Here is a 13368-nt window from a genome sequence, read left to right on the forward strand (position 1 = left end):
GAAATAAAGGAAGTTGTTAAAGAAGACTTATGAAAAAACATTTCTAAAGTTTATAATCAGAAGAAAACAAGCTAGATATCAGAAGAGATGAATCTAAAGCCAAGAAAGACAAAACTCTCAAGAAGGAATTTAATGAAGAATACTGTATCAGGAAAGACAAGAAGAGGTTTTTCAACATCTATAAAAATATCAAAGAAAGAAACAGAGAAACATGACAATTGTTTACAAAGTATCTCTAAAGTCAGGAGGACAGCCACCTCAAACTGGTTTACTAAAAGATTCCAATGGACACACACTAACTGATTTAAATTAGATGGAAGGAGTATACTGAAATACTGTACAGTAGAGATTTTAGTGTAGAAATAAAAGATACTGCTTATTTATAAGAACCTCTACCATAGTACTTGAAGATTAAGTTAATCAACACTGATTGTTATGAAATCAGAAGGCTAGAGGAATTTGTGGAACATATATGAAAAAATAGTAAGCAACAGAAGAAGAATCCTTAAAGGTTCTAACCCACAGGTCTGCAACCCGCGGCTCCGGAGCCGCATGCGGCTCTTTCAGCTGTCTCCTGCGGCTCCCAGTCCTCTGCCATGTGCAGTCCAAAAAAAAAAAGTGGGACTAAGAAAGTTCAACCAATCAATTCAAATATGCAGGGTAGGTGCATATCTCGCCTTGGCTCCACTCTTCAGTCAAACCCTGTTCTGTGCATGCACGCATGTACGCACATGCGTACACATTTTTTGCGGCTCCCAGTTTTTCCTTTTGTGAGGGAACCGGTTCCGAGTGGCTCTTTCACTGTTTCAGGTTGCTGACCCCTGTTCTAACCAAACTATGACAGGAAATTGGTAAACAACAGAGTGACCAATAAATTGGAAGCGGCTAATCTTCATACCAATACCAAAGAAAGGTGAATCAATAGAATGTGCAAACTATCCCACGATATCCTTTTCTGCCCTCACCTCCCAATGTTGGAGGGTAATTATCACAACTGCCATGACACAACAAGCATAGCTTTAAAAACATCAAAACTCACAGTCATATCAAGCCATTGGTTAAGTTTGGATGACATTTTGAACTTAGCTTTTCTTCACCCAAGCCCTTTTATTTTATTTTATTTTATTTTATTTATTTATTTATTTATTTATTTATTTATTTATTTATTTATTTATTTATTTATTTATTTATTTATTTAATCCCATTTATATCCCGCCCTTCTCCGAAGACTCAGGGCGGCTTACAATCTAAGAAGCACAAATCAATGTGCTTAGCAATAGCCTTCATTCTATGTATATGCCTGCTTATTAGGGCTTTTGCGCCCCCCAAGCGGCATGATAGGAGAGATAAAACAGTCTGGGATTATTTCAGCTTTTTTTCATTATTTTATGGTTGCAACTCACCCATTCAGCTTTCTCAGTTGTTACTGGCTATCTTATATTGTTCTTTCCTGTTTCAATTTTAATTTCTGGACTTCTGTGCCTTTACTTTTTATGGAACAGATTTTTTTCATGTTGGGTTTTCTTCTTCATACTTCTGGTTCTGTGTAGCTATCTCTGACTAGTCAACTTTCCTTGGTTCTTCTCAAAGACTGTTCCTCTTCTCCATTTGATCTGCACTTTTATATATTCAAGAGGTAAGATCCTATTGTTATGTGTAAATTATTATTTATTCTGTCAATTGCTTTTCAGTAAATATTTCCCTCTGCAATATTTAGTAAAGTAAGCCTGCAGTTAATGTACAATAAACACATTTTAAAATTATAGCTAATCAATAAAAGCAGCAGTAAAACAATCATGTTGAAAGCTATCACAGCTTAATTGTGTCTGGTGGATCAGTCTGAGAATGCTTTTAGAAGTAAAACCCAGCAAATAGTGGAGTCTGATAAAAATTGTCTGTGAAATAGGCCTTTTGGATAAAAAATACGCATATTAAATCCCATATATTTATTTCCTTGATTTTGTAGTATTGAGCATGCTAAACTTGGGAACAAGCTCCAATGGGTGCCAGAAGATTTACTTCTGCAATACATTCTCAAAGATTTGTATCCAAGATGTGAAGTTCTGAACATTTTCTAATACACACACACACACACACACACACACACACACACAAATAAATGTGGATTGCTGACAAAGAATTAAAGGGAGACTGATAGCTATTTCAAGCTTCTTTGCTCTCATCGGTCAGCCACACCCTTCTGAGATTCGAACCTGGGCTGCTTTGCATGTTAGGCAAAAACACTCAAGACGTGTGTGTGTGTGTGTGTGTGTATTATATATTCACAAAATACACACACAAACACACAAATTTTATAAAACTGTATTTTGCATTGAAAAAATTCACAAATATAGCTCCTAACACGCTAAGTTAGCAAAAATTGGAATTTTCTTCATATGGTATACTTACCAAAATCTTTTTCCCAGATCATTTCCCAGATTCCCCCCCCCCAAAAAAAAATTACAATATGAGTAAATAGAATGGTACACTATTTTGTATTCGGGAATTTGTTATATATCTTTCTTGGATATAGAAAGGATAAAAGCCATTATTATTATTATTATTATTATTATTATTATTATTATTATTATTATTATTATTATTATTATTATTATTATTATTATTATTATTATCATTATAGTTTATCACCCAATGAGATGTTTAAACTGTTTTTGGCATTTTTGATCACCTATTGAGTCCTTCCAAAGGACCTGGAATAGGTAGATGTTATTATTTAATAATAAAGGTATCATTGTTAATGATTGAATATTGATATGACTTTAATAATGGTTGTGAAGTGATATATTGATATAAGGTAGTCAACATGCAAAGCAATGGTCTTTTATCATGTTAAATATAAATATAAATAAAATATCATGTTTTAAATATACATTTGTTCCAAATGTATAATAAGTAGAAAAAACATACCAGGTCTGGTACAATGGGATTTTTTTTAAAAGAAGAAAAGAAAGAAGCATATTAGTTAGATCTATAAAAATTAAAGTTTGTACTTTATAAGAATCCCTTAACTATATATAATATACCACTAAATGTGTATTGTGAATTGTTTGTTCTCTTTTTATAGCTGTCACATCTTATGAAGACCTTGGTCTCTTTGCCTTTGGTTCACCTGGGAAGGTAATTTCCAAACTCCTCTTGCAATTAATATGCTGAAATCCAAGAAAACAAAGATAAAGTTTTATTACACTAGAGCAGGGGTGTCAAACTCAATTTCATTGAGGGCCGCATCAGCATTGTGGTTGCCCTCAAGGGGCTGGGTGGGCGTGGCCTACTGGGTGGGCGTGGCTAGAGTGTGTATGGCCTACTGGGTGGGCATGGTCAGCTCTACATCGTTTGCGTCAAGGGTGCCTATGGGGGCCTGGGCAGGAGTGGGACAGATCTGAGGGTCTCTGGCAGAAGGAGGGTCTCTGGGCCAGGACCAAGGCAGTGGGGGCCGTTCCCTCACTGTTTCCAGGATGGCTTCGCGGGCCACATGAAACCACTTCGTGGGCCGGATCCGGCCCCCGGGCCTTATGTTTGACATGTCTGCACTAGAGCATACTCTAGAGTTCTACAGAGCTCCTGTATTTACATGGAATTTTGTACATGTAAGAGAAGAAATGTTTTTGTTTATGACTCCCCCAACCCTCCCCTATTTTTGTTCTTTCACCCTTAGAAAGAATAGAATTTTCTTACATCACTTTCCCATATAATTATAGAGACTGTTAATGACCTGTTCAACATGAAAGAAAATTGAAAATTGTCATTAGCAGGGCATGCAAATATCTCTTTCATTCTACTGGATGTAAAATATATAAACTTATAGCAGTTATTCTTCTGATCATAGTTATAAAATATTTTAAAAATCATCTTGATTTATCCTTCCATTTTTTAAAATAAATTTAAAAATCCATCCTGTATAAATATTTAGCTAATTTCTTAATTCAGCAATTTCTTATGAGTTTTTAAACACATGATTTATATCCAACAGGGAATGTTTCTTCTTTTCTTAAACTAATCTACTTTTTTGGCAGGTTATTGTGGCCAGTACAATCATTATACAAAACATTGGAGGTAAGGAAAACCCTTCCAGACATTAAAATACTGAATGTCCCTCAGAGACAATGTACATTAAACCTTAATATGGTTATATAATATATAAATGATAAAGCAGTAGTAACTCTATTTAGCATATTTCCAATTTGAACTGTAGAACAATTACCTGGAATACGAAAATTAAATCTTATGTTTATTTCATTTATATTACAATTCAAACTGTAGAACAATTACTTGGAATATGAAAATTAGACCTTTTATTTCATTAACTTTATATTTCAAATAATGTTCCAAAACATTAAAGGTTTTGGTAATTAAATGAAAATAGATTGCTACATTCATATTTATGACTGCAAATATATTTACATCCGACTGGTGTTTTCTAAAGGAAAAGGAAGTGGCATAGTCTGTCCCCTTTGGCCTTTCTCATGTAAAATGTCCTGCAGATGTTCTTGTAAATATGTATGTGCAAGGAAGCGTAGAAAGTTCAGCATACTAATTTGCTCCTGCATAATTATGGACTTCAATGTTTTACTTGAAATGAAGCTGGTTTCAGTTGGCAGGTCTGCGGAAGCCATTAAAAAGCTGACAGATTTGTAATGGGAGGGGGGGGGAGGAAGCTTGTGCTCATATATAAGAATATTTGAAGATGTATCAGCTATTTAATAGATCTCTTGCTGTGTGTGATGTTTGTTCAGTAATCACATGAGGTGAAAGGGCTAAAGCAAGTTCCTCTTTTAAAAAAAATAAAATAAAATGGACTAATTAGAACTATTGACCAAGAAGAGGAATGAGTGATAGCTTTTTTAATCTAAATATGCTTCAGGGAATCAAGCTGGTTTCAATAGACTTCTAAGCCAGGGATTCTCAAACTATGAACCTTTGCCAGCCTACAGAGATCTATCAGGTAGTATACCCATAATTTAGCATTCAGAGCCTACTTACTACCTCAGCTTCTTCCTCTTTGTGTTCATCACTAGTGAGTTGTCCAATTTCTGATCTGAAAAGTTTAGTATTCAGAGATTGTGTTGAAAAAATAACTTCAATCAGCAAGTTTTTCATAAAAGTTAGTACGGTATATGACAGGGGTTCCCAATTGGGGGTGCTTGCACCCCCCAGGGATGCGAGACGATATTTCAGGGGATGCCAAAACTTGGGTTTTCAAAATTATACTGTATATGCATATTTTGTTGCTGTTGTTTCAAACTTTTGTAAAGGGTGCGAGAACATATCAGAAGCTTTCTAGGGCACAGAGTATAGAAACAGTTGGGAGCCGTTGGTTTATGGCATGGGGTGCATCAAATAAATTTTTAATTTTGTGTTAACATTTTAGTTTAAAAAGGCCTTTAAAATGGATGTGATAGCAAGGCATATACAATTGCAACTATCAATATTATCTCATACATTGGAAAAAGCAATCTCATAAATGTCTCTCACAAAAAGTGTTGGGAAAGGGCATTTATTTAACTGATGGTCCTTATAATTTCCAAACAATTTAGTCCACAATAGCAGAATGTTTTTAGAAACTTTGCTCTGAGTTAATTATTCTGAAAACTATGGGTCATAATCCCTGGGGAGAGTGGGGGGCTGGGGTGGGAGGATATGAACAAGTTTGAAGGTAGATCATATTCCATCTTGACAAACTGAATGCTGCCTTGTAGGGCAGCTGCTAGGAAATTCTGGGAGTTGAAGTTCAAACTTGTTAAAGTTGCCCAGGTTGAAAAACACTGGCTTACTTTATGGCTAAAGTCTTCTTTTGTTCTGTATAAAAATAATGTAGAACAGACTTTATTGCTTTGCCAAGATGCCAATAATATAGGTGGGGCTTCAGTTGCATTGTGTCCATCATCTTGATTTTTTGATCTTGTCCATGCAGATAATCTTTGCCAGGTTGTATAGACAAAGAAAATTGGCCTTAGGATAACAGGAAAAGCTTTTGTAAATTGAAGAATATTGATTTTTTGCTCATCCTCTTTGCTATTAGAATGGCATACATTTTTGGGGGGAAGACAAAATTTGGTAAGTTTTATGATTTATACGATAAGTTAGAAGAGAAGAGAAACATTGGAATTAATTAACATTGTAGATTTAAAATACTTCATTTAAATACTAAGACTGGGAGACCCCCTAAAGCATGGTGTGGAATAATATTGAAATGGATCTAACTCCTCAGTTCTTAAAACACATTTTTTTCATGTAACACATTTTTAAAAAGGCTAGTCCAAAAAATTAGACAAACACTGATGAAAATTGGAAGTAGAGGTTTTTTTTCTCCCCACAGTACATAATTACAAGTGGATATGAAATAAACAGGCACTTAAGAGCAAACATCACCAATCTCTGCCATGAAACATCCGTTTCTTGGTAGAGGTTGGCCTGATTTAGTCTTTGAGTTCCTTCTGTATTTTCCACAACTATTGAATGTTTACAGAGAGATTTAGACTAATTTGAGTGCTTACCCCTTCAGCAGAAGCTATGTTTGGCCAGAAAGTTAATTACCTTACTGTTCTAAATTGAGGATTTCCAGCTCTCTTTTTATTGAGGCAAGTTTGACATCTGCTAGTTGAACAATTTGGAACCATTAAGGTCTGTTGTATTTTTTGTATAATGTAGTAAATAGTCCAGGATGTTTTTAGAATTGTATTTTAAGGAGGGATTCAGAATTTTTTAAAAACTTGGTTATAGGCTGCATTATTCAACCTATATAAATTATGTAGACTAAGGTTAGATGATTTAATTAAAGATATTTCTGAATTTGGGGACTAACTGGTAATATTTTGAGTATTATTTGGAATAATGCAAAAGATATAACATCCAAAATCCTGTGGAGTCAAGATTGTTTGTTAGTTTGTCCATGTAAAGAACATTTCTATCTAGGTTCCGCTTCATGGATTTTATTTGGCATTACAAGAGGATCTTAAGGTAGATAATCTCATTTGTTTGATTAGTGAGTTGAGAAAAGTAAATATAGTTCAACTTTATAGGTGTCAAAGAATAGAACTCTCTTTCTCACAGAGTCATTGGAGCAATCACAGAGAGGGCAAATCACTTTGCAAATTAAATATCCATATGATTGATAATAGGAGTATTAGAGTCTAAACTGTTCATATAGATACTTGCTGAAATAAAATTATATGTTGTGCTTTCTTAGTTTGTTTCATATACTTCCACACAACATCATGAACCAAACTAATTGGTAGGAACAACTAGTCAGAGGGAATGCAGTTCATTCTTTTCACACATCAGATGTTTTTAAAGGTGTCATGAAAACACTTCAGTAAAGAAAGAGAATCACATGAACTCTCTGACAACTCCTTAAATGTTTGACACATACCCTCCTTTTGTCACCAAATTGAAATGTTGGCATTGATCTTTTATTTGTGGACTGAGTAATTAGGGAAAACTGGAGCCAAGACTATGACTGTGAAGCTTTAAAAACAAATTTGTGTGTGTGTGTGTGTGTGTGTGTGTGTGTCAGCATTGTGCAAACTGAGGGTGAAGTAATGCATCTTCTGAAGTTTATATTTGTTTTCACTATTCTTACCTAAAATCATAGAATCATAAAATCATAGGACTGAAAGGGACCATAGAAGTCTTCCAGTCCATCCCCCTGCCCAGTGCAGGAATTCTTATTCCATCCTGGACAAATGGCTGCCCAATCTTTCCTTGAAAACCTCCAACAATAGAACACCTATGACTCCAAGAGGCAAGCTGTTCCATTGGTTAATATTTCTCACTGTCAGGAAGTTTCTTTTTTAGCTCCAGGATGGAGCAACTTGGGAGTTCTCCTAGATTCACAGCTTTCTTTAGAAGATCATATAGTAACTGTGACTAGGGGGGCCTTCGCCCAGGTTCGCCTGGTGCGCCAGTTGCGGCCCTATCTAGACCGGGATGCCTTGCGTACAGTCACTCATGCGCTCGTGACCTCTCGGTTAGACTACTGCAACGCTCTCTACATGGGGCTGCCCTTGAGGACCACTTGGAGGCTCCAACTGGTGCAGAATGCAGCCGCGCGAGTTGTGTTGGGGGTCTCCCGATACTCCCATATTACACCACTGCTCCGTGAACTGCATTGGCTTCCGGTTACCTTCCGGGTGAGATTCAAGATACTGGTAATGACCTACAAAGCCCTACATGGCATGGGTCCGGAATACCTTAGGGAGCACCTGCGGCCGGCATCAACTTCCCTCCGCCCAGTGCGCTCCCACAGAGAGGGCCTCCTTAGGGTGCCACCGGTCGGAGAATGCCGTCTGGTGGCTCCCAGGGGGAGGGCGTTCTCTGTGGGTGCGCCTGACCTTTGGAACCGTTTACCGGTTGAGCTCCGGATGGCTCCCGACCTTCGCTCCTTCCGATGTGATCTAAAAACCTATTTGTTTGAACAAGCCAGCCTGGTCTGATGGGTTTGGGTTTTAATTATTGTTTTAATATAATTTATTTTTACATTTGGGCACTAAGGTTTAATTTTTTAATTTTGTATTTTGGTTATTTTGGTATTTATGGCCCTGTTCACCGCCCTGAGTCCTTCGGGAGAAGGGCGGTATACAAATTAAATAAAATAAATAAATAAACAGTCAAAGCAAATTGTTGGTGGATAAGAGTTAATGGAATTCAAGGTGGGCTGGACTTAAATCTCTTGTGGGCACGAAGGGACTCGAGATTAATGACATGCTTGGCCCCTCCCTTGGGCTCAGCCTGGTCATCTACTTTTTTCCCCTAACATTTGGTTGGAATTTCCCTTCTTGTCACATTGGACCATTATTTTGTGTCTCAAATTCTGGCACATCAGAGAGCAGATCTCAATCATGTTGTGCCTAATATTCTTTCAGGTACTTGAAGAATGCTCCCCTATATTTCCTCATCTTCTCTTGTCAAGACTAAGCAATCCCAGTTCTTTTAATCCTCTTACCATCCTCATTGCCCTTCTTCAAACCTGCTCTAGTTTGTCTGAATCGTTCTGAAAGAGTGGTGCACAGATTTGACCAATACAGTATAAAATTCTTATATCCTATGACTTGGATCCATGCTTTTGTTAATGCAGCCTGTAATTATATTTTTGCAACCACATCACACTGCTGAGTTATATTTAACTTTTTTGTTCCTTTTTTGTACATATCAGCAAAAACAAAACTTTTTTGCTGTTCTTAGCATGTTTTGCTAAGTGGTTCTAAACATAAACTTTGCTGATTCTCTTCTACTCTTCCAGGCTACTCTTAGTTTGTGACTTGTCTCTCTTTCAGCCTCCTATATCTCCTTTTTTGCTGCTTTGTTTTCTGATTTTAATCAAGCTTTTTCTACAGCCATATTATATTCTACAGCCATATTCTGTCTTCCATTTATTCCTTTCATTTGTAGTTGCCATTATCTATCTTCATTTTTAGAAACTCTCTTTTCCATTAGCTTCTGTATTATGGATTTTGTTTACTGTTGTTCTGAGTTTAGTGAAATCTGCTTTTGAAGTCCAAAATGAATATTTGACTTTACTTGGCTTTAGTTTATGTTTTCTCCTATGTATTTGCTATTCCCATTTTATTTATTAAGTCTTCCTTACTGTTTAATCAAGCACAGTAGATTCTCTTGTATGTTAACTTATAAAAGAGGAGGTTATCAGAAAATAAGGTAGGAATTTCCTGGAAGAACCATGGAGATGGTATTCTCCATTAGTCTGAAAACAATGGTGCCTCTGCTCATCTACATTAGACTCATCTCTACTCATACTCTACTCATCTACACATCAACACTGGAGGTTTTTAAGAAGAGATTGAACAAGAATTTGTCTGAAATAGTATAGGGGTTCCTGCTGGAGCAGGGGCTTGGATTAGAAGATCTGCAAGGTCGCTTCCAACTCTGTTATTCTGTTATCTAGTCATTAAAATGGCTCCCCCCATCAATTCTATTACTGGAAAAAAAATCATTGCACATTAAGTTGCTTTAGGGTTGTCTGGCTCTCCAGGAGGTATATAGCAGGATTGTGGTACTATATGTGAAATCAGTTAGGGGCAGTTTAGTGGGAGTTGCACAGAAAGCTCAAACTTCATCCACTTTTACCAGCTTAGAATTCTAAATAGTATATGGAAAAGCAGACATTCTGACCTTGAGCCCTGTTGGGAAACAAACATAATTGATACCATATTTGACATACTGATCCTAAGCATTAGAGAGATGGTGAATGTATTCAAAATTGCCAGGAGCAAAGTGCAGTAGGCTTAACATTCCCATGTCTCAGCTGTAGAATTTGGGGATGAGGGAACTGTAGGATTTCTGCTTTCACCAAGCTCACTGAAAATATACAGGCTACAAAGTCATCTTTAACTCATTTGCTCACCTTGCATCAAAAGGACTTAGACTATTACCTGGTTTCAGTGACAACCGTGCAACATGGAAAGTAATTGTATAATGAAAGCTGAATTAGAAAAACATAAGGATGGAATGTGCTGGTGCTAAAAGCTAATAAAGAAGCACTGATAACCCATGTGTGCAAATAGAGTAAGAGATACAGTATCATAAATCTACAGAGTGGAGCAGAATTAAGCATTATGCAAATATATTTTAAACTTAAATTTGTTGAGCAAATTAAAGTGACCTAATTAGCATGTGAAGGGATTTACATATCATGCTAACACGAGGGCAAGCAAAACAAATTTAAGATCATGTATAAATCAGACTTAGAGGACAGATACATAAAAGCAAACAATTTGATCTACAGTAGCATTCGTCATCAATAAGAACCAGTCCAACATTTGCCTATAAAACTTTCATCTGAAAATCTAAACAAGAGCTGATTTGTGCAGTTTATAGGCTAACATTCCATCTTCGATAATACATTGATAATTATTTAAAATTACACATAAAGAGAAGTTAATTTCCGACTACTTCTCAGTTGGCAGTTAGAATAATAAGTCCATGTAGATTAGTGCTGCACTATTTTTTGAATCTTCTTTCTGCAAATGACAGGGCAGCTGTGAAGATTAGTAAACATTAATGAGCATGTAATGTTTGCATTTCATTACACTTTTTATTTTTGAATATGTTGTTTCATATTATTGAATGGTGGCCTTCCAATATTTATTAGTATTATTTGAAGGTGATCTTTATATGTAAAAGCCTTCCTTTGATGTGAAGGCATGGAAGAAACAGTATCAATGACCCAGTAGCTTTCCCTCCTCCCTCCCTCCCTCCCTCCCTTCCTTCCTTCCATAAAACACACTCATCCAAATAGCAACATTTGCTCATGAGCAGCCAAAAAATGGAATATCTCCTTAAGGAAGCCTAAGGGCAAAATTGTATTCATTAATTTAGCATTCATTTCCTTTATTGTCTATAAGAAAAAAAACAGTATATGAGAGGTAGACACATACTTTTTAGTTTATATAATGACAGATGAGTATAACAGAAAATTGAAGGGTTTTTTTAAAAAGAGGTATTCAAAGAAGTAGCTCTGTTGTTTAAGAAACAAAAGGGTCAATCATACAACAAAGGATAAAAATGATCAAATGACTAGCCAGAGGCTAAAATACATGCATGGGGAAGAGTGACAGATTGTATATTAGCAGGAAATTTGATCTGGATATCAGTTGAAGGCTTAAAAAAAAGCTGATGTGATTTAAAAAAATATTTGTGGTGTATTTGATCTTTCAGTTTAAGATATGCACAATATAGCTACTTAATGGAAATTAGAGAAAGGTATTTTGAAACAAAAGTATTTCACATTTGTTTGCTGTTTTTTTTTCTTTAAAAAATACCTCTTTACATTAGTTGGTGCCTTTTAGTCATTATCAGAAAATAGCAGTTTTATCTTTAGATATCCTTATGCTTTTCAGATTATGTGCCTTTATAACACCTAATCATATTTTCTTTTTTGGAATTGCAAAATTAAATAAAAGGTCTTCTTAAGAATTTGTCAGTTGGGAAGGTCAGCTTTATTTGGAGAACCTCTGTGATTCAGTACATGAATGCTTCCTTATTTAGTGACCTCACAATGATTTTTAATTTCACTTTGCTGTAGGTACATGACATTCTGGTTTAATGTAATCCATTTTTATAGATGTCATATTCATGCAATTTCAAAATATATAATCTTTAACTATTTCAAGTCTGCAAAATTTTATAGCTGCCATTTATTGTTGTAATTTAATTTGTTGTTGTTAGCTGCGAAGTCGTGTCCGACCCATCGCGACCCTATGGACAACATTCCTCCAGGCCTTCCTGTCTTCTACCATCTTCTGGAGTCCATTTAAGCTCACGCCTACTGCTTCAGTGACTCCATCCAGCCACCTCATTCTCTGTCGTCCCCTTCTTCTATTGCCCTCGATCTTTCCCAGCATTAGGCTCTTCTCCAGTGAGTCCTTCCTTCTCATTAGGTGGCCAAAGTATTTGAGTTTTAGCTTCAGGATTTGGCCTTCTAAAGAGCAGTCAGGATTGATCTCCTCTAGGACTGACCGGTTTGATCGCCTTGCGGTCCAAGGGACTCGCAGGAGTCTTCTCCAGCACCATAGTTCAAAGGCCTCAATTCTTTGGCGCTCAGCCTTTCTTATGGTCCAGCTTTCACTGCCATACATTGCAACTGGGAAGACCATAGCCTTGACTATACGCACTTTTGTTGACAGGGTGATGTCTCTGCTTTTTAGTGTGCTGTCTAGATTTGCCATGGCTTTCCTCCCCAGGAGCAAGCGTCTTTTAATTTCTTGGCTACAGTCCCCATCTGCAGTGATCTTGGAGCCCAGGAAAACAAAATCTGTCACTACCTCCATTTCTTCCCCATCTATTTGCCAGGAATTGAGAGGGCCAGATGCCATGATCTTGGTTTTCTTAATGTTAAGTTTCAACCCAAGTTTTGCACTCTCCTTCTTCACCCGCAACAAGAGGCTCTTTAGTTCTTCTTCACTTTCTGCCATTAGAGTGGTATCATCTGCGTATCTTAGGTTGTTGATATTTCTTCCGGCAATCTTAATTCCAACTTTTGATTCATCTAGCCCTGCCTTTCTCATGATGTGCTCTGCATATAAGTTAAATAGGCAGGGCGACAGTATACAGCCTTGCCGGACTCCTTTCCCAATTTTGAACCAATCAGTGGTTCCGTGTCCAGTTCTCACTGTTGCTTCTTGACCCGCATATAGGTTTCTCAAGAGACAAATAAGATGGTCTGGTACTCCCATCTCTTTAAGAACTTGCCACAGTTTGTTATGATCCACACAATCAAAGGCTTTAGCATAGTCAATGAAGCAGAAGTAGATGTTTTTCTGGAACTCCCTAGCTTTCTCCATGATCCAGCGTATGTTGGCAATTTGATCTCTAGTTCCTCTGCCTCTTCGAAAT

At 36.6% G+C, this 13368-nt stretch overlaps 1 protein-coding gene across 3 annotated transcripts in view; it reads left to right on the forward strand.

The window, feature by feature from the left end:
* SLC38A6 (solute carrier family 38 member 6) overlaps positions 1-13368 on the forward strand; it is a 47941-nt gene that overhangs the window by 5787 nt on the left and 28786 nt on the right. For all 3 annotated transcript variants that reach the window (XM_081343969.1, XM_081343970.1, XM_081343971.1), the window contains 2 exons: positions 3086-3138; positions 4035-4074. In XM_081343969.1, coding sequence (XP_081200095.1) covers positions 3086-3138; positions 4035-4074 — 93 coding nt within the window. The remainder of the gene's footprint in view (positions 1-3085; positions 3139-4034; positions 4075-13368) is intronic.

This window comes from Vipera berus (genome assembly GCF_964194415.1).
Source record: "Vipera berus genome assembly, chromosome: 1".
Taxonomy (NCBI): Eukaryota; Metazoa; Chordata; class Lepidosauria; order Squamata; family Viperidae; genus Vipera; species Vipera berus.